Below are 22,024 nucleotides of genomic sequence, written 5' to 3' on the forward strand. Positions count from 1 at the left end.
GGGGGGGGGGGGGAGAGGGGGAGATAGAGTGCCTTTTTACTTCAACCCAAACCCAAACAACCATTTGCAGGCAGTGCTTTTTTACCTCTAACCATATTTTCATTTTCAAACCAAATTAAGGGTACTCACAGTGCTGTAGACATTTGTCAGTGTCATTCAAAGCTCTGATTGAGGCACACCAAGTGCAGAGACTGATTGAGGCACACCACTTGCAGAGACTGATTGAGGCACACCACTTCCTGGTTTTATAGTCGCTCCCCCTCCCTCCAGCAGGGGCAGCAGAGAGAATGGGGAAATATTGTAAAAATATTAATATCTCTGTCAATTTTCATCGACGGGAAAAATCCTCGGCACACACGCGGCGGAGAGGGGCTCCGAGCGAGGTGGCCAAAAATGATAGCCATAGGTGGTGGCGTACTCTCGGAAACCGCAGCACAGAAAGCCGAAACCGGTCAAGAACAGAGTTTTAGTAATATAGATATTGAACTGTTGTATCATTGGGTTAGGGCAATGCCTCTTATGTATGGGGTTAATCAATATATGTAAAGGAAAGGAGGTTTCAAGTGCTTGATTCAGTGTTTTTACTGAAACTAGACTGGGCGGAAGCTTAGAAAAGAGCAATTATCAGTCACACACACAGCATGGCCCAACATGCCCACTCCCACCTGCACGCATTTGGCCCATATTCCTCTAAACCTTTCCTATCCATGAACCTGTCCAAATGTCTTGTTAATGTTATTATAGTACAGGAGACTAAGAACATTTTGAAAATCAATACTTTAAAAATAAAAGTTGCCCATTCTATTATGGATATTAACTCGTGTGTTCCCGTAATGGAGACTAATGGTATGCTCACCTCTCAAAGTACGCTTGTCTCCGTCTTCGGAGCTCCTCCATTGTAGGAGATTCAGCTGCAATTGTTCCTGAAGGATCTGTAGTTCTATTTTGGGATGTGGCCATTTCGGAATTTTCTGTTCCTTGTATAAAACCTAAAGATTTGTTAATATCACATTATTAAATAGAATATCCAAGCACTTAAAATTACATTCTTCCAAATGTCATATCTGAGAACCAAGCAACTAGAATAGTACACCACAGGAACAGACCCTTCAGCCCACAGTATCTGTACTATACCACACTATACCAAGACCAATCCTTACCTTCCTGGGCATAATCCATATCCCTCCATTCCCTGTACGTCTATACAAAAGTCTATTCAATGCCACTATTGTATCGGCCTCAATGACTGAAGAAGGGTCTTGATCTGAATTGTCACCCATTCCTTCTCTCCAGAGATGCTGCCTGTCCCACTGAGACACTCCAGCTTTTTGTGTCTATCTCTGCCTCAATGACTACCTCCAATGACTACAGCGCGTTCCAGCCACTTACCATTCTCGGAGTAAAATAAAATTTTGCTCCGCCCCCCCCTCACCTTAAAGCCATGTCCTTTACTATGTAATGTTTCCATCCTGGGAATAAGGTTCTGCCAGTCTACCCTATCTAGGCCACTCATAATTTTATATATTTCTATCAGGTCTCCCTGCAACTTCCGACGTTCCAGAGCAAACAATCCAAGTCTGTCCAACCTCTCCCTTTACTCTCTATTCCAGGCCTCATTCTGGTAAACCTCCTCTGCAACCTTTCCAAAGCCTCCCCATCCTTCCTGCAATGGGGCACTTCAAGCTGCATCATGACTCTTATATTCAACCCCTGACCTAAGAAAGTAAGCACACCATACCACATGTCTTCTTTACCACTCTGTCTACTTGTGTTGCCACTTTCAGGGAGCTATGGACAGACCTAGAGCCCTAATTAATGCTGTGTCAGGTCACGCCATTAATTGCATACATTTCCCCTCCCAGAGTGAAGCACCTCACACTTGCTCAGATTAAACTCCATCTGCCATTTCTCCACCTATTTCTGTAGCTGATCTAAATCAAGCCTTTCTCACAGTCCGACCCCAGAAATCTCAGTCTCACCTGCAAGCTTGCTAACTAACCCGTCTACGTTTATCTCCAAGTCATTTATATACTTCACAAATAGCAGAGATCTGTCTCAACATAGACCCAGTCTATGGACCCAGACCTCATAATGTCTAAACCATTCAGCAAGTGTCAGAGTAACAATGTCAATACAGAGCTATATTCAACATGTGCACTTTCACTGCGGGTGACTGGATTGCAACCTGAACAAGTGTGAGGATGTACTGCAGTTTGGAAGGTCAAATGCAAGGGAAAATTACACAACTCTCCTTCCTACTTCACCATTCAGCAGACAAGTCATATAATAAAAATCAGCCTCAGCTCAGTTCAGGTAACTAAATAAGAGATTGAAACGTATCTTCTCGGTGACCAAGGGTAGATGTGAAAAGTAGAGAGAGTGTCAGATAAGGAAAGAGGAGGAGTGAAGTGTTAAGCCAGTGGGAGGGCTTGGGGCTAACGGAATCAAGGGGTATGGGGTACTGATTTAGGATGATCAGCCATGATCATATTGAATGGATTGGTGCTGGCTCAAAGGGCCGAATGGCCTACTACTGTACCCATTTCCCACGTTTCTAGTCTGCGAAGCAACCTCAAGAACAAGCAGGATATTCAAAAATATATCCTTGTAATTTGTTGACATTGACAAGTAAATACCACAGAATCAATACTGGACAGGATCTCCATTAAGGTTTAGATCCTAAAAAAATGTATAGGGGGGTTGCACGTAAGGTCACCGACCGGGTCATAGGGCTTGACGCACGCAGCTGCTCAATCCATCTGGAGGACATCGCAGCTTCCGGTATATGTTGTTAATACATGAAACGCGTACTTTCCTACCTGTTAAAAAACGTCAAAATTGTGAAATTTTGCGCTGTAAAAAAATTGTGGAAGTCGGGGTAAGCGTGAGAGACATGTACCCAACTTCAGAATTACAAAAGTGAAGCGAAATGAAGGTAAAGAGAAGCGAGAACTGAAGGGACAACAACAGCTAAAGTGCTTGGCGAACATTGGCCGTGCAGATATCGAAATTGAAAATATTGGGAATTATCGCGTTTCCTCACTGCATTTCATCAACAGTAAGGCATTATTTGTGTTTTTTCTTGATTCCTTTGGTATCTAAAAAGGTCTCAGAAGTGATAAATCTGGCTGTAAAATTTTAAAATCGTCCATGGTTCTCAAGTGGGTTTTTACATGCAAAATGAAAACGCTTCTGAAGCTAAATTTATCATTAGAAAAATCTCCAGACTTACGAGTGGTGTGTGGAATAGTAAGTCTTCTATCATTATGCTATTGAGATGCATATTTTGGCAAATAATAAAATGTCCTGACAGCTTAAACACCCACTCCCTTTCAATAGGATATTATCAATTTGCTGAGGTTGATTATGTCCAATTAACAGCTAACTGCAAAGTTTAGGAAATGTTGTAGTTGGACCTGCAGTTGGTATTGAATTGATTCGTATCAGTGAGTGGAAGGCATCACTCAAGGGGAGACAACCAGCCATGGATCAAATGGTGCAGGTGGCGAATGTATAAAAGGCTTCAATTGAAGGTCTGATTGCGATTGTTTAGAGCAGAAATCTGGAAGAAGAGTTACTATTATTGTGTATCCAATAAAGTACACACAAAATAAAGTAGCATTGCACCACAGAGGCATTTCAATTCCTTACAAGGTCAAGTATAAATGTGGCTGGCTCTCCCCAATTTTTTATACTATTATTGGGCAACGAATAGTAAAAACGTAATCTATTGGTTGGACAACACATGTCAACAGTTAAATGGTTAATAATGGAGAGAGAGGATTGCTCGCCTTTTAACATAGGCGCGATTCTTCGCTCTCCTATAAATTTGAAGAAAACACTATATGAGAAAAATCCGATTATCCACTGTACCTTACGAATCTGGAGACAAGTGAAGTCAACCCTTAAACTGAGGAATGTATCTCTTCTCTCACCAATTGCCAACAATCCTTCGTTCAAGCCATCTATTTTAGACAAAACGTTCACACATGGGGAAAGATTAGGAATTTAAAAACTTGGAGATCTTTATGAGATGGGAACTCTTCTCTCGTTTCAAGAATTAGTCGAAATATCACCTGAAAGGTAGTCAATATTTCAGATACCTTCAAATTCAAGACTGTCTGAAAACATATACCCAAAACTATCAATCTTACATCAGACGAATGTATGAATAGAAACTCTGATTCAAACAAGTTAATATCATATCTGTATAACACCCTTTTAAATATAGAAATCCCATCGTCAGAAGTAATTAGAAGAGCTTGGGAAGATGAGCTTGGCCTAAACATTTTAAAAGACAGATGGGAGGAAAACCTTCTATATATACACAACTGTTCGATCAACGTTAGGCATTCGTTAATTCAATTTAAAATACTGCACAGTATTATTCAAAGTCTAAACTGAATAAGATCTTTCCAAATGTATCTCCTATTTACGATAAATGTCTTCTTCAGGAAGCAACTATAACCCATTCCTTTGCCTCTTGTATAAAGTTACATAATTTCTGGAGAGGAATTTTTGATTTTTTTTCAAAAACACTAAAAACAAAATTGGACCCCGACACGGAACTGATCACTCTAGGTACTTCAGAAGCCTGCTCTGAGCTATCACTATTTCAAAGACGTTTCCTTACTTATGGCCTGATAATGGCGAAAAAACGAATACTTAAATTTTGGAAACATACATCAGTCTCTACTCTTAAGATGTGGATTACAAACATGTCTGAGAGGCTACATCTTGAAAATATTAGACTTGTCTTGGCAGAAAAACCAGATCATTTTTCGAAGGCATGGACACCATTCACTGATTTATTACAAGGATAGTATGGTACAACACAATTTTGGATTTAAATCTAATTACGGGTTGGGTGATGGGTGGGGAGGGATGCGAGGCAGGTATATCATCACTTTTCTCTTTCTTTCTCTTTTTGTCCTTTTAGTCTAGGGGTTCTATCTTTGCACATCTCACTTTTTTCTTTCTTGCTTTTTCTCCTTCCTTTTCTTCCAACTAAAGCTAAAAAGTTAAAATTGAAACTGTACAATAACTGTATCATTTTATATGCCGTTGGTTCCATTTTTGTACATTTGCTTCTAATAACTAAAAATATTTTTTTTTTAAGTATAAATATGTGGCAATAAAAGAGGAACCAACATTTTTGTTTCTATTATTTTCATATGACTTTTAGTTTCTGTTTGAGTTTAATGTAGTAAAACTTTATGCTGCAACTATCTTAGATTATATTTCCACTAGTTTTTGTTTTCCCAGTGAGAGTTTGTCCATAGAGCATATCTTCTGTTCAATAAATTAAAAATCAAAATAATTTTTAATCCCGATAAATTTTGCCTTTGGCCTTGTTAATAGTTTAAAGTAAGAAATTCCATTTACTCGGTGTATGTAAGTTTAGCAAAATTCCTTAGCTACATTCTACAGATCAATACATACTCTTCTTAATAAGTGTAACCCTTCTTTTGAGCTCGCAACTTGAACTTTTTTGGTGAATCTCTGGAACTCTCTGCCACAGAATGTAGTTGAGGCCAGTTCATTGGCTATATTTAAGAGGGAGTTAGATGTGGCCCTTGTGGCTAAGGGGATCAGGGGGTATGGAGAGAAGCCAGGTACAGGATACCGAGTTGGATGATCAGCCATGATCATATTGAATGGCGGTGCAGGCTCGAAGGGCCGAATGGCCTACTCCTGCACCTATTTTCTATGTTTCTATGTAATGTTCACATAAGCATACTCAGCACCAATATTATTTAGTTTCTGCACTAAGCCTGCGCTTGCAAATTTATTTCTCCACCCCACCGAGTCTTTGGTCGGCAGCTTAATGCGAGCTTGAGGAAAAGCACCTCATCTTCCTGAGCACACTGCAGCCTTTAGAACCCAACGCTGAATTCTGCAACTTCAGATAATTCTCTCTCGCTGCATCAGAATGACCGTTCTATCTGTAACATTACCTCAGTTTTCCCGCTCTTCATTAGCCCAAAATGACCGACCAACAATGACAAAATGTGCTGCATTTTGTGATTTTAATATTCCTTTGTGTTTTCACTTTTTAACTGCCCCCATTTCATCGCCGTTATTATCCTTTTATTCCGATTCTTGCTCTCCTTTATTGCCTCCCTTTAACCATCTGACCTAGTTTACAGTTTATCCTGTTGCTGCTCTTTACTCAGTTTATCAGGGATAATCCACCCCTCCCCCAATCGTCTGCAATATGAAACCAAGTTGTTTTCTCTTTCCCGGATCTGAGGAAGTATCTTTGACCCAAAACATTAATTCTGTTCTTCTTTTTACAGATATTGAGGTTTCCCCGCTATTTATTTTTTTAATGCAAGCTCACTTTGTCTAATTGATAGAGCATTGACTTCAACAATATTAATTTATTAGGAATATTCAAAATTGAGACTAAAAATCTAAAATTTTAATTTAAAACTTTAAAATCCAGCTGTATTGTATAGGGTGCTGTAAGTGTTCCAAGTACATGCCTAAGCAGTTTCAGCAAAGCAGAGAGGGCTGAAATAAAATTCAATTTAAATAGTTAACTGGAATACTAATAATCAGAGTTGTAACTTACATTTTAGACAGGCTGAACAGAAGGAAAATCGTGACACTAGATTTGCATCATTATCTTTATGGCTCCCCTTTCTTTCCTATTGTTTGATTAAAATGTTAATATTATTCACAACTTTTGCCAAAGAAAAGTTTTTGGTCCAGCAAAGTGAAGAATTTATACTCATTATTCCTTCCAATACCAAAAACAAAAAACAGCCACCAAATTGCTCATTTATCAACAAGATAAAAGACCTTAAAATGTTCAGGATGTACAAATTTTCTTTTGATAATGCCCTGGATTTACAATATTCATTCATACAGCCTAATTGTTTGAACTTTGTCATTTTTCTTTATAGTACCTCTTACATTTATTTAATCAAAATGTATTGTATATCTAGAAAGCATGCAACATGTTAGGCCATATGACACCGTTCTAGCTTTAGTTATTCATATGGAGACAACTTTCTCCTTTCAATATTATCTATTCCACCAAATATTAGCTGGCTACATTGTGTGTTAAAATATTCAAATATCTCTTTGAACATACCTACTATTTCCCCTAAACCCTCAGGGGAATGCACGACTCATCTTTCAATGTTAGCAGAACAGATTGTTTTAACTATCCTAATTTTCATCCTATTTGAACAAAGTTTAACTCCACATCACACAACTATGCTCCAAGCTTAAATACAGCTTTTAAGCTACAATTATTATATAACTGAACTTTTAATACATCGCCATCCCTTTGAGGCTGCTCCATGTAAAATAAAAGTAGTAGGAAAAACTAGTATTAGTCAAAATAATGAAAATATCAAAAATTATAAAGTAAAATAACTTTCAAAAACACATCCCATTTATCCACTATATACACAAAATAAATATTCTGCTTCTCATGTGGGACAAGAACAATGTTTCTTCTTTAAACCTGGTAACTTAACACCCAAAAGTAATTCAAGATGTTTATTCCCTATCGGTAACATCGGTAACATTAAACCTCAGCGTGAATTGTGCCTCTCTTCAGCATTCGATTGTCTTATTTGTTCTTCATTCTGAAATGTTCCTCTATGATTCCATAAACACATCCGATTGTTCATGGTTCAGTTGTCAGTTAATGACTTCTAAACTCGACAGCATCAAGTCCGTTGCTGCACAGCAATGTTTGCGTTATAATTTCAGCAGGCCAATTTAAATGGTAATGACATGGTAAAAAGAGCCAGATGATAAAGGTTCACCAGCAAATTCACTAACAAATTTCCTTGGCTTCGTTATAAACTCAATTCATTTATTTACAACTCGGAGAAAAGCTATATTAGCCTGCTAAAATATGGACAACCCCATAAGGATTTTGCATGCTTCAATAAGATCATCTTCCATTCTTCTAAACTCTAGAGAGTATATGATCAGTCTGCTTCATCTCTCTTCATGGGACAAATCTCATCATTCTAGATATCAATCTGGTAAACCTTTGATACACTTTATCTCCTACAAGTATATCCCGTCTTAGATATACAGCATTTCCTGTGCACAATATTCTAGACGTAGCCATATCAGGACTCTATTTTACTGCAATCCAATAAGTTTTAAAAGTAGGTACACAAAAATGCTGGAGAAACTCAGCGGGTGCAGCAGCATCTATGGAGCGAAGGAAATAGGCAACATTTCGGGCCGAAACCCTTCTTCAGACTGATGGGGGGGTGGGGGGAGGCGGGGAGAAGAAAGGAAAAAGGAGAAGCCCGAGGGCTGAGGGAGAGGGAGGAAGGGGTGGAGACAGCAAGGGCTAACAGAATTGTGAGAATTCAATGTTCATGCCACCAGGATGCAGACTCCCCAAGCGGAATATGAGGTGCTGTTCCTCCAATTTCCGGTGTTGCTCACTCTGGCCGTGGAGGAGGCCCAGGCCCAGGACAGAGAGGTCGGATACGGAATGGGAGGGGGAGTTGAAGTGCTGAGCCACCGGGAGGTCAGGTTCGTTAATGCGGACCGAGCGGAGGTGTTCGGCGAAACGATCGCCAGGCCCACGCTTGGTCTCACTGAGTTTTAAAAGTATTAGTATTGGCTTATTATTGTCAAGTGTACTGAGATACAGTGGAATACTTTGATTGTATGCTGTCTAGTTAAATCATACCATCCCCAAGTACAATCAAGCCATACACAAGTCCAATAGGTAGGCAAAGAGGAAAATGCCGAAGGGCAGAATATTGCGTTACAGCTTTCTAGCAGTACAGTTACAGTGAAAGTACAGATGAAAAATAAACGCAAGTCCGCAATGAGATAGTTTGGGAGGTCAGGACTACTCTTTAGCTTATGGGTGGACCGATTAGTTGTTCGATAATTGCAGAGAAGTGGTCACAAAATCGGGTGGTACGTGCTTTCGAGCTTTGGTGTCTGCTGCCTGACGGGAGTAGAGAGAAGAGGGAAGGACTGGGGTGAAGATGGTCCTTGATTATGTTAACTACTCTCCCCGAGCAAGCATGAAAGGTAGATAGAGTTGTAAAAAGGTATGGGGGAAGCAAATAGCTGCTCAAGAACTCACACGAGTATGATTAATAACTGGGTTGTTGTGGCACCTAGTTCTATAATTCAAATCAAAAGAAATTGTCAATTTATGGCATGGTATCTGACAATGCAATTTTGTAGTGTGGATTGTTGATTATGGAGATGGAGGCATCACCTTTGTTGCCTACCAGCTATTAGTTAGATATCTAATTTGTTTTTGAAGTAACAGATTTCATTCTTAAGGCAATCATTTTCAGAAGTAGAACATTTGTTCAGAAGTACATAAGTGGTTGGTTTCACCAAGTGCCCCAAAAATATTTCCTTATATACACCTAATCATTTCAACAACGTGATTACGTAAAAAAAAACACTTTATTTTGCAGCTTCTAAATTCTATATGCAGTTCATTTTTTTGTAAACTACAAACATAAAAACATGGTTTTCATGTTTTATTTAGTAACCAGTTATAGAACAGGTCAGTAACGAATCCTCTCCCTCTTAACAGTGTATGTACATACGGTATACAGTACAGCTTTGCGCTCTTTCCAGCCATGCAGGGGTGTGAAGACTATCACCTTCTTTTGGACATTTCTGTTTCAAAGGATAAAAGCTATTTTAATCTATCTGTTTTTCAAAATTCAACTGTAGTAAAGCAGTAATCTAATTTGGCTCATTAAAAATTATTAAAAATAATGCCTGTGGTCTTCATATTTTGCTTTCTATAGAAATGACACTCAATAATCAACAACTTAGACAATTGTTCTACTATAAACTAAAGAGACTTGCAAACACTACATTGAAGATGAATTGAAGCAGAAAAGACATGACAAAATAAGACTTGGTGGTTGTCCATTCACACACACATGCAAAAAAACGAACACCTGTATTTTTCTTGTATCTTTTTCAATGTAATGATATCCCAAAACCCTTTACAACAGAAGTACTTTTGAGATAGTCAATTGTGGAAAATTCATGTGAATTTGTACATAGCAATATCCCACAAACAACAATGAAGTAAAAAAAGATCTGTTTTAGTTAATAGTTATGGATTAATACTTGGCAGAATGTTAAGTGAACACCACTGACCTTCACGTTGCACCCAACTAAATGGGAATACAGGGCCTTGAATTACTCTCCCGACTACAATTTGACACAAAAATGTTAGTCTGGATTACGTGATTGTGTCTCTGGAATAGGACTTAAACCACAGCCTTTTGACTCAGAGGTGACATACACGCACTTAAAGAATAGAATATATAAATTATTTTTCAGCAATCATCTCTTCCAGATCTTCCACCCGCCCCAGCATCTTTCTACAAGACCTTCCTTGAAAATACAGCTATCCCTTTGTACTGTCAATGAACAAAAAAATTTATTGTAGCGGCACCAGACTTGGTCAGGAAAAGCCAGACGTCAGGCCGGTTCAAACATTAGTTTTATTCAGGTGTTACATGTTAGTTTGGTCTGCTAACGTAATTGTCATTGCTGCTGTAGCTGAGTGAGGTTGTTCTCTGGAACTCAGCTACCTGTTGACTGCTTGGTCTCAAGGTGAGATAAGCTTAAGTAGCAGGACACTCCCCCTAGCCCATGATGTCACGTGCCAGCCCTCGTAGCTACTGACGAGGGTTCGACCCGGTGCTCTGTGTATCAGCTGACGCCACAGGACCCTCCCCCAGAACCGGAGGAAGAAATAGAATTGTCGAGGGCGGCTCCTGCATGTGGGTTGGGGACACCCCGTGCGTGGTGAGGCTGCAGGGATGGCATCCAGCCAGAAGGGGACGCTGTGGACGGCGATCAGGGAAGGTCGAGCTTCTCATCTGGCCGGCCACGGCAGCCATTTTTGTAGTCGGGCGGCCATTTTGCCGGCCGGCTGATGAGGCCTTCAACAGCGATTCAAGATCCTGCTGCTGGGCCGGAGAGGCAGCCAGCGCCCAGGGATCCACACCGGTGAGGAGCAGAAGGGCGTCTTCAGCAGTCGCCCCAGGTAAGCCCGCCCTATCGGGTGGCTAGGCCCCGGGCAGCGGCCGGTGGGGTAATGGGCGGGCCCACTCTCTCCCCGCTCCCGGGGCTGTCGGGCGTGCGTCGGTGATGCTGGGGATGGGGGGCTGCTACGCTCGCAGCTCCTGCAGCAGTTGGTGGGGCAGCGGCGGCTGGTGGAAGAGCGACGGCCGGTGGGGAAGCTGCCGCGGCCTCTCAGCTCCGGTGGTCGGCTCCGGGCAGGTCATGCGGGAGAGCTTGGCGGCCGTCACACAAGGACTGTCACTGGACCGCGCCCTTTGACCCGGGCGGCCTGCGGCATACCTTAGGGTAGGGCCTGGTTGGCGGCAGCGTCGTTGTGCAGGGCTGGGCAGTCGGCTGCAGACATCAGGTCTCCCAAGGCTGCGTGCGTCGGGTGAAATCCAAATTTTGATTCGGATAGTCGGGGTCACCAATGTAGCGGCACGAAACGTGGTCAGGAGAAGGCCAGACGTCAGGCAGGTTCAAACAGTAGTTTTATTCAGGTGTTACATGTTAGTTAACGTAATTGTCATTGCTACTGTAACTGAGCGAAGTTTTTCCTCTGGAACTCAGCTACCTGTTGACTGCTTGGTCTCAAGGTGAGATAAGCTTAAGTAGCAGGACACTCCCCCTAGCCTATGACACGTGCCAGCTCTCGTAGCTACTGACGAGGGTTCGACCTGGTGGTCTGTGTATCAGCTAATGCCACACTATGTTTTTACAGGCCGATAGGTAGGTATGTTGCAAAACGTACCTTCAGCGGCGTTGCAGTTCTGTCGCTGCCCGTGTGCGCGATTTTGGCGCCTTTAAGGGGGGCAGGTTTAAAACGCGATTTTCTCTCGGCTATTCAAATCGAGGTTGTTCAACCTACTTAATTGCTGACGAAAAATCGCTGCGAAATTAGTTAGCTGCAGCTATTTTTAAACTAAATTGGTTTATTTAATTGTCATAGTAGATTAAAAATCATCCTCTAAACCCGCGACCGCCGCCAACGGGACGGATCTCATGTAGGGGACAACGCAAGGTAGGCTGTTTATTTTTACATTAAAAAGCGCTTCTTAAGATCCCTTTATACAAAATTTTATGTTGCGAGTAGCTGATTTGGGGGCCCATTAAATCCTGCAGTATTTTTCTGGGCATATGGAGTACAAATTCGCCGCAATGGGAACGTTCCAAACCATCACGTTCCACACGATCCCACTCGAAAGCTGATTTAAATGGCCATTAATTTACAGCAATTGAACACTAAATTCCTTCCATTTGGCCTATAAATTAATGTCAATGAGATTTAAAAATTATGTTATATTGTGAATTCTTGTCTGAATGTTCTTTGGACACTTAGGCTATTTAAAAATGTTAATCTTTCCTTAAGAAATGGATAGATGTTTAAATCTAGTAATTGAATTTTGGAATTGGCTACAATTGGGTAACTAACTAATTATATGCTTTAATTTCAGGTCATCCAAGTAAGATTGTTTAATATTTGTTTCAGAATGCTTCAATCTACAATAACTGAAAATGAATTTCAGTTCTCTTAATTTTTAATAAAGTTATGGGCTTTTGACTGTCCTCGATCGCAGCTTTTGTGTTAAGTCAATGGAAAATCAATAGGGAACAAGATGCTAATTTCCGAGTATGAAAATGGCCATACTTTTTTTAATGCTGAAGATATGAAAGTGAATTAGATGTCAAATTAAACTTATTTTTATGCTTTATCTGATGGGATAAATTGCAGACTTGATTTTTAAAATCTCAAAACTTTGTAATATTGCTACTATAGGGTTTGACAGGCTTAGGCTTGGCATAAAGAGTAAAGAAGGTTCACCAAATGAGCCTTCCTTTCTGAACAGATAGAAGTATATTTTCTCCAAGATATTTGGCACTTTAATAATTCAATGCAATCTCCTATTAGGAGTGTGCAAGGTAATTGCTCCAGACGGTGGGGCAGCGGTAATGTTGCTGCCGTACAGCGAATGCAGCGCCGGAGACCTGGGTTCGATCCCGAATACGGGTGCTGTCTGTACAGAGTTTCTACGTTCTCCCCGGGACCTGGGTGGGTTTTCTCCGAGATCTTCGGTTTCCTTCCACACCCCAAAGACATACAGGTTTGTAGGTTAATCGGCTTGGTAAATGTAAAAATTGTCCCCAGTGGGTGTAGGATAGTGTTAATGTGCAGGGAATCGCTGATCAGCGCGAAGGGCCTGTTTCCGCACTGCATCTCTAAAAACTAAAAAAACCTAAGACTAAGACTGATACAAAATGGCATGGCTGTGTCCGATTCAGCCTTTATCATTTTAATGCTACACCACATGGTTTTTGTTTGCCCCCCACACAACTGTGCATCTTTAGAAGTAGCACTTTGTGATAAACATTTGAGGATTTCCAGCTCAATTTCATTGCACAATTTGAAGTCGTGAGATAAAATGAGAGTGCGGCAGCGGTGGAGTTGCTGCCTTACAGCGCCAGAGACTCGGGTTCGATCCTGACTACGGGTGCTGTCTCCCAGTCAACCACGTGGGTTTTATCTTCGGTTTCTTCCCACATTCCAAAAACGTACAGGTTTGTAGCTTAATTGGCTTGGGTTTGTATACTCGGTATAAGTGGAAATTGTCCTTGATGGGTGTAGGCTTGTGTTAATGTGCGGGGATCGCTGGTCAGTGCAGACTCGGTGGGCCGGTTTCCACGCTATATCTCTAAACTAAACTAAAAGACATTTTTTAAAAGTAATTTATTTTGTTAATTTGTTGCACCAATGTTTTTCGGAATGTTGATTTATTGTTACCAGCAAGAAAACATCAGCAAGAACCATCAGCAAGATGCTTGTGATTTGCAGTAACTGCAGAGATTTATTATGATGTGTGGAATTACAATTGACTTTACTACAGAAAGGCATGAGGTCTGGGCAACTTGGGAAAATTAATGGAAACATCTTCAGGAATGCCTCTATTACAGTTGAGGAGGTGCGGGTTGTCCTAAGACATATGAAAGTCGATTAATGTCTGGGACCTGATCAGATATATAATCAAAAACACAGAGGGGAAAATAAATTACAAGAATCCTGGCTGAGATATATGAATCATTATTGTACATGGGTGAGGTGCTGGAAGACTACAGGGTAGTTTACACTGTGCCTTTATTTAAAGACTGCAAAGAAAAACCTGGGAACAATAGATGAGTGGGTCTAACTGTGTTTGGAAAGTTACTGGAGAAGATTCTGAGGGATTAAATATACATTATTTGGATAGACAAAGGTTGATTTTGAATAACCAGCATGGTCTTGTACGTGGGAGATGGTGTCTTACCAGTTTGATGTAGTTCATTGAAGAAGTAGCAAGAAAGTTGCCAAGGGCAGGGTTGTAGACATAACTTCAGCAAGGCCTTTGATAAGGTAGTGTAGGCTGCTCTGGAAGATCAGATCACATAGGATCTCGGGACAGCAGGCCAACTGGATACAGAATTAGCTTCATGGTAGGAAACAGAGGGTGGTGGAAGGTTGTTTTTCAGACTGAAGGCTATGGCTAGTGGCCTGCCTCAGGAATCAGTGCTGGGCCCTTTGCTGTTCGTCATTTATATCAACAATTTGGATAAGAATGCACAAGGCATAATTAGTCAGTTTGCGGATGATGCTTAAACAGGTGGCATTGTAGACAGCGAAGTTGATTATCAAGAATTACGGCAGCCAGTCAAGTGCGCCAAGGAATGGTTAATGGAGTTTAATTCAAATAAGTGTGAGATGTTGCATTTTGGAAAGTCAAACCAGGGCAGGATCACATAGAACGATAGAGCCCTCGGGCATAGGGGATAAAGGAGTACAAGTACGGTACGTAGTTCCATGAAAGTGGCATCACAGGTAGATAGTGAAGAAGGTTGTTGGCACATTGGCCTTCATTAGTCAGGGAATTGAGTATAGAGGTTGGGGTGTGATGTTACAGATGTACAAAATGTTGGTGAGACCGCACTGTTCACACTGCTAACACTCTGGGACTGAAAGGCCTGAGCTATAGGTGCGGTTGGGCAAGTTAGGACTTCATTCCATGGACAGGAGGAGGATGAGGAGTAATCCTAGAGGTGTACAAGATCATGAGAGGAATAGATAGGGCAAATGCAAAGCCACAGAGTCTTTTTCCCCCGAGAGTAAGGGCATCTCGAACTAGCGGGTGGGTATAGGATTAAAATGAAGGGAAAGATAGGATAGGAACCAGAAGGCCAACTTTTCACCAAGCGGTCTGTGGGAATATGGAACAAGCTGCCATAGAACGTAGATGGGGCAATTAAAATGACAACATTTAAAATATATTTGGACAGGTGCATGATAGGAAGGGTTTAGAGGGTTATGCACCATACACAGGTTAATGGGAATAGCTTTGATAGGGTATCTTGGTCAGCATGGATGAGTTGGATTGAAGGGCCAGTTTCTGTACGTATGAATCTATGACAGGATATTTCTAACCATGGGAAGGATTCACGGTTTTTAGCCAGGCAGTCTATCTTAAAATGGTACTTAAAATGTCAAGGTTACAAAGTTCTGGAGGAAATCAGCGGGTCAGGCAGCATCCCTGGAGAAGGAATAGGTGACGTTTTGGGTCTCGATCTGAAACGTCACCTATTCCTTTTCTCCAAAGATGCTGCCTGACCCACTGAGTTACTCCAGCTTTTTGTGACTATCTTCGATGTAAACCAGCACCTGCAGATCCTTCCTACTTAAAATGTCTGGCTGAACAGATGATAAGAGCCAAGCATTAAACTTGGTCAAGGAGTACTTCTGATTGGACCAACCTTTACCTTGCATGCTGAGGTGAATTGCTCTTCGTAGATCTGCTTCCTCATCCTCTGTCTCCATATGCTGACGACTTAGTGACAATGCATGCTGCAGATTTTCATCCTCATCATCATCCAAATCATTTGAAATTGATTTATTCACATCAATTACTTGCTCCCAATCATTGCTCTGTACCCTTGAGAAATGATTCAAAATAACAAGTCAGAAAATGGCAATGGCGAATGCATGTGCATAAACCTTCCATTGCTCTGGTATTTTTACTGCCATTTAAACATATTTCATGCCCTATAAATATCATACGGGATGTTCTTCCCACTAGTCTTTTCGAGTGCTTATGTTTTTGTGAATATCTATTGCGAAATGGAAACGTTTTCTGGAACACTCGATCTCTGGCAAAATGAATCCCTGGAGGAAATGAAAGTAGTAACTGGAGTTACATCAATCACCTATATTCTTAATTGAGCAGCATTAGGATCACTGCCAAAAATAAATGACACAACACTTGTGGCCCAGAAATTATTTACCAGGTGTAAATTTTGCACGTTAATTTTAGCCCTTTCATCCACAGTACCTTTGTTCAGTTTCTGTTTGTTGATTTGCCTCTTCTCCAATTAACTTTGGTCTTTCTAGCTGCACCACTCTCATCCTTTTAAGTAAATCATCAGCCGCGCACTCTGGGAGGTCTCCTCTGACGACAAATATTGAATAACCTGGGGAACAAACAAAATGTGTTCCTTTCATTTCAAACTGAGCCAGTACCAAATTATTTGAAATCAGCTTTATCGTACATAAACACTAACCAATCTTTGGTTGGGCAACCCACAGTTCACCAGAACTTACTGCCCTATCAGAATGTTATAAAATACCCAGTTGCTTCAAGAATCATCAAAATAAATAAATAAAAACAGGCCGAGAAATAAATAAATAAAAACAAATAAAAGGACAGGCTAGATGCAGGAAAAATGTTCCCAATGTTGGGCGAGTCCAGAACCAGGGGCCATAGTCTTAGAATAAAGGGGAGGTCATTTAAGTGAGGTGAGAAAAAACTTTCTCACCCAGAGAGTTGTGAATTTGTGGAATTCCTTGCCACAGAGGGCAGTGGAGGCCAAATCACTGGATAGATTTAAGAGAGAGTTAGATAGAGCTCTAGGGGCTAGTGGAATCAAAGGATATGGGGAGAAGGCAGGCACGGGCTATTGATTGGGGACGATCAGCCATGATCACAATGAATGGCGGTGCTGGCTCGAAGGGCCGAATGGCCTCCTCCTGCACCTATTTTCTATGTTTCTATTCATTTGGAGTTGTGGGTCAAGTTTCCATGGCGCCACAACCAAATGATGCATATTTGATTAAAAGCCATGTGCCTAAGAAAGTCACATATAGACATTAAGTACTACACACCGTTTTCTTTACTGGGGTTGTTGCATATTTTATTGAGAAAATGTATCCGTTAACGATGCCACCTATTAAAAATTCAAAGTATTCATTTTGCCTGATTATCACCGAAAAAGCCAAGTCATCTCTTACCATACATTAGAAATACTTTCACTTGCAGAAAGATACGAACAGTCAACAAACTAGAACCATGTGTGTGGCAGACGGTTTTCTATCACCCAATATCCATCTGCAGTAGAAAGGTTAACTACATTTCCTTGTCATCCAACACTTTAAACACTCATTCCATCAAACTCTATGTGATCACTACTGATTAGAACTGAACCATCACATAACTCCCATTAACATGCTTGGAGATGACACCACCATTGTAGGCTGGATCGTGAGCAATGATAGACAACCGAGTAGAAATGATGCCAAGATAACAACTTCTCTAAGTAATGTCAGCACCACAAAGAAGTTGGTCATGGACTTCAGAAAACAGTGTGGAGTACCCCAGTCTGCTTCAATGTGGTGAAATAGAGATGGTCAAAAGCTTCAGGTTCAAGTTCAAGTGAGTTTATTGTCATGTGTCCCTGTATAGGACAATGACATTCTTGCTTTGCTTAAGCACACAGAACATAGTAGACATTTACTACAAAACAGATAAATGTGTCCATATACCATGATATAAATATATACACACATGAATAAATAAACTGGTAAAGTGCAAATAACAGAAAGTGGTTATTAATCAGAGTTTTGTCTGAGCCAGGTTTAATAGCCTGATGGCTGTGGGGAAGTAGCTATTCCTGAACCTGGACGTTGCAGTCTCCAGGCTCCTGTACCTTCTACCTGAAGGTAGCAGGGAGATGAGTGTGTGGCCAGGATGGTGTGGGTCTTTGATGATACTGCCAGCCTTTTTGAGGCAGCGACTGCGATAAATCCCCTCGATGGAAGGAAGGTCAGAGCCGATGATGGACTGGGCAGTGTTTACTACTTTTTGTCGTCTTTTCCTCTCCAGGGCGCTCAAGTTGCCAAACCAAGCCACGATGCAACCGGTCAGCATGCTCTCTACTGTGCACCTGTAGAAGTTAGAGAGTCTTCCTTGACAATCCAACTCTCCGTAATCTTCTCAGGAAGTAGAGGCGCTGATGAGCTTTTTTGATAATTGCGTTAGTGTTCGCACCAGGAAGATCTTCAGAGATTCCTTACACCTAGGGCTCCTAGGTGTAAATATCACCAAACATTTATCCTAGTCCAATCACAGTGACAATACTCCTAAGAGAACACACAAATCCTCTACTTCTTTGGAAGACTGAGAACATTTTGCATGTCTCCATTGGCTTTATATACAAAGCACCATGCATCACAGCTTGGATTGACAATTGCTCAATTCCACAAGAAATTGCAGTGTTGTGAATGTAGTCCAGCCCATCACGCAAACCAGCCTTCCCCCATTGACTACTTGCATCATGCTCCCTTGGGAAAGCAGTCAAAATTGAAGAATACAGTTGAACAGAGGGATGTGGGAATAACCGTGCATAGTTCCTTGAAGGTGGAATCTCATATAGATAGGGTGGTAAAGAAAGCTTTTGGTATGCTGGCCTTTATAAATCAGAGCATTGAGTATAGAAGCTGGGATGTAATGTTAAAATTGTACAAGGCATTGGTGAGACCAAATCTGGAGTACGGTGTACAAATTTGGTCGCCCAATTATAGGAAGGATGTCAACAAAATAGAGAGAGTACAGAGGAGATTTACAAGGATGTTGCCTGGGTTTCAACAACTAAGTTACAGAGAAAGGTTGAATAAGTTAGGTCTTTATTCTCTGGAGCGCAGAAGGTTAAGGGGGGACTTGATAGAGGTCTTTAAAATGATGAGAGGGATAGACAGAGTTGATGTGGATCAGCTTTTCCCTTTGAGAATAGGGAAGATTCAAACAAGGACTTCAGAATTAAGGGACAGAAGTTTAGGGGTAACATGAGGGGGAACTTCTTTACTCAGAGAGTGGTAGCGGTGTGGAATGAGCTTCCAGTGGAAGTGGTGGAGGCAGGTTCGTTGGTATCATTTAAAAATAAATTGGATAGGCATATGGATGAGAAGAGAATGGAGGGTTATGGTATGAGTGCAGGCAGGTGGGACTAAGGGAAAAAAAGTTGTTCGGCACGGACTTGTAGGGCCGAGATGGCCTGTTTCCGTGCTGTAATTGTTATATAGTTATATGTTATATGGTTAAAATAATCAAGGACCACTCACACCCCCGTCAGTCCTTCATCTCTCGTTAAGCAGAAAATAAAAAAGGTTGAAATCTCACCCAACCAAACCCGAGAACACTTCCTCCCCACTGTTATCATTTTCCTCAATGGACCTCTCATTGCTTAGGCTACATTCCCAATCTTCTGATCTATCTCCTGTGGCCCTTTCTTTTATTTTTATTCACACTTCAATAGCTGTAACACCATAAGCTGCCTTCAGTTTCCTTTTCTCTTTTTGCATTGTACTATGGTATGAATGCACTCATGAATGGCATTATCTGCCACGATGGTATGCAAAACAAGGTTCTCTACTGTACACCTGAAAATACACACAAACAAGACTGAATATTTATATAAGTAGTGACAGTACAGGGAAATAATAATGTGGACAGTGGAAAATGTTCAATCTTTTTATATACTTTGAAAACTCTGTGTGTGTGTGGGTGTACTCCGCGATAATATAATATCAATGGGGTGGTGGTTGTGTGTGTGTGTGTGTGTGTGTGTGTGTGTGTGTGTGTGTGTGTGTGTGTGTGTGTGTGTGTGTGTGTGTGTGTGCGAGAGTGTGTGTGTGTGTGTGTGTGTGTGTGTGTGTGTGACGCCTCAGGCCGCCCCCTCCCCTCGCAAATGTCCGTTGCGGGAACAGACCCAACGGGTCTGCACTTGGTCTAGTATACTATTAAAAGTCTCGACTTGTTTGTCTGTCAACTCAGGAGCTGCGCCAAAAAAGGTACACAATAGTGCACATTTATTTACTCAGCTTCTTCCTGTCGTCGCTCTTGTCAGGTTTCCTCCAGATTTTATGTTATATTTCACATTATTGATATTTCAAGGTTTAATAAAGCCAACTTTAATAAGATTTTTACTTTAAAATCCTTCCTGTCAACTTCTAAAAACGTCGATACAATGTTGCGATACAGGAACACTCGGTGTTTCCACCAACTTTTCACGTGGATGGGATATCACAGTCCTCCACCTGACATTTGCAAGAAAATGTTGCCATCATACAACACTTACTCCAGCTCCTGGCAGGACAGGGGGGGTAGGGTGTATTGGTATTGCAATTGAGCAAGTGCAATTGGGATTTTTTTTGTCCAATGCTGGGGGAGGCAGGGAAATGCTGGAATCTTACGTTCGGCAATGGGTTGAGTTGAAGGACCACGCCTCCCGTGGGGGCTACGGGTTAGTGGTGCAATATTGCATTGGGGAACGGTTTGCGTTGGGGGACCAGGCTTCCCGTGTGACAGGGACCCAATGGGTCCCAGTTGGTCTAGTATCTCAATAAAATTCACAAAGAAGCAATGAGGAAGTGAAGGTAGAAAAGAATGGATTAACTTTTCACACATTGATATCATTAAGCTGGAAATAGTGCAAAGACGATTTACGGGGATGTTGCTAAAGGGAGAGGTTGAACAGGCTCAGACTTTATTTCTTGTGGCGCAGGAGACTGAGGGCAGATCTTAAAGAGGTGTATTAAATCATGAAGGGAAATGACTGAAATACAAACATGACCTTATATGGGGCATTCTAGTCGGCTTGAGCGAGTTGGGCCACAGAGCATGTTTCTGTGCTGTATGACTGTCACTATGATACCTTTTAATTAAAAGCCACTCCAGCTTACATGTCCTTCCCAGTTTAGACTTCCATTTTTGTGAATTATTCAAAACCCAAGTTGTTCGCAGGTTGGACACAGCAGCAGATATCTGCAGAAGCGAGCAGTCCCATAGGAATGGATAGGCTGGAGAAGCATTTAAATCTCTTTGTCATTCGTCCTAATGAAGCTGATATTAATAAAATTTGGTACAAGCAATCTTGGGCTGAAAACAGTACGCTTTCAAACTATGTTACTGTAGATAACATTTTAAATGCTGTTTATGCATTTATTTATTTTTAAACACTGCTTCTGGCTCAGATGGTGTGTCTTCAGAAAAAAAATGCAAAATGAATATCAATGTGCTAACTAGAATGTATTCTTCCTATTTTGATGTGTTTGGGTTTGATGTGGTAATTTTCCAGTTATAACCATATAACAATTACAGCACGGAAACAGGCCATCTCGGCCCTACAAGTCCGTGCCGAACAACTTTTTTCCCCCTTAGTCCCACCTGCCTGCACTCATACCATAACCCTCCATTCCCTTCTCATCCATATGCCTATCCAATTTATTTTTAAATGATACCAATGAACCTGCCTCCACCACTTCCACTGGAAGCTCATTCCACACCGCTACCACTCTCTGAGTAAAGAAGTTCCCCCTCATGTTACCCCTAAACTTCTGTCCCTTAATTCTGAAGTCATGTCCTCTTGTTTGAATCTTCCCTATTCTCAAAGGGAAAAGCTTGTCCACATCAACTCTGTCTATCCCTCTCATCATTTTAAAGACCTCTATCAAGTCCCCCCTTAACCTTCTGCGCTCCAGAGAATAAAGACCTAACTTATTCAACCTATCTCTGTAACTTACTTGTTGAAACCCAGGCAACATTCTAGTAAATCTCCTCTGTACTCTCTCTATTTATTGTCAGGAACAGTCACCCACAGCCAGCAAATCTACCCTCTCCAGTCC

General features: G+C 41.3%; 1 protein-coding gene across 7 annotated transcripts in view; it reads right to left on the reverse strand.

The window, feature by feature from the left end:
* The window catches only part of atxn3 (ataxin 3), a 113,731-nt gene that overhangs the window by 64,414 nt on the left and 27,293 nt on the right, over nt 1-22,024 (reverse strand). For 5 of the 7 annotated variants that reach the window (XM_055640058.1, XM_055640054.1, XM_055640059.1 and 2 more), the window contains 3 exons: nt 16,401-16,539; nt 15,832-16,004; nt 857-989 (listed from right to left, as the gene is read on the reverse strand). In XM_055640058.1, coding sequence (XP_055496033.1) covers nt 857-989; nt 15,832-16,004; nt 16,401-16,539 — 445 coding nt within the window. Of the gene's footprint in view, nt 1-856; nt 990-3,873; nt 3,966-15,831; nt 16,005-16,400; nt 16,540-22,024 lie in introns of all 7 variants that reach the window. The other 2 variants (XR_008723968.1, XM_055640057.1) reach the window with 1 other exon arrangement.

The sequence above is a fragment of the Leucoraja erinacea genome, chromosome 9 (genome assembly GCF_028641065.1).
Source record: "Leucoraja erinacea ecotype New England chromosome 9, Leri_hhj_1, whole genome shotgun sequence".
Taxonomy (NCBI): Eukaryota; Metazoa; Chordata; class Chondrichthyes; order Rajiformes; family Rajidae; genus Leucoraja; species Leucoraja erinaceus.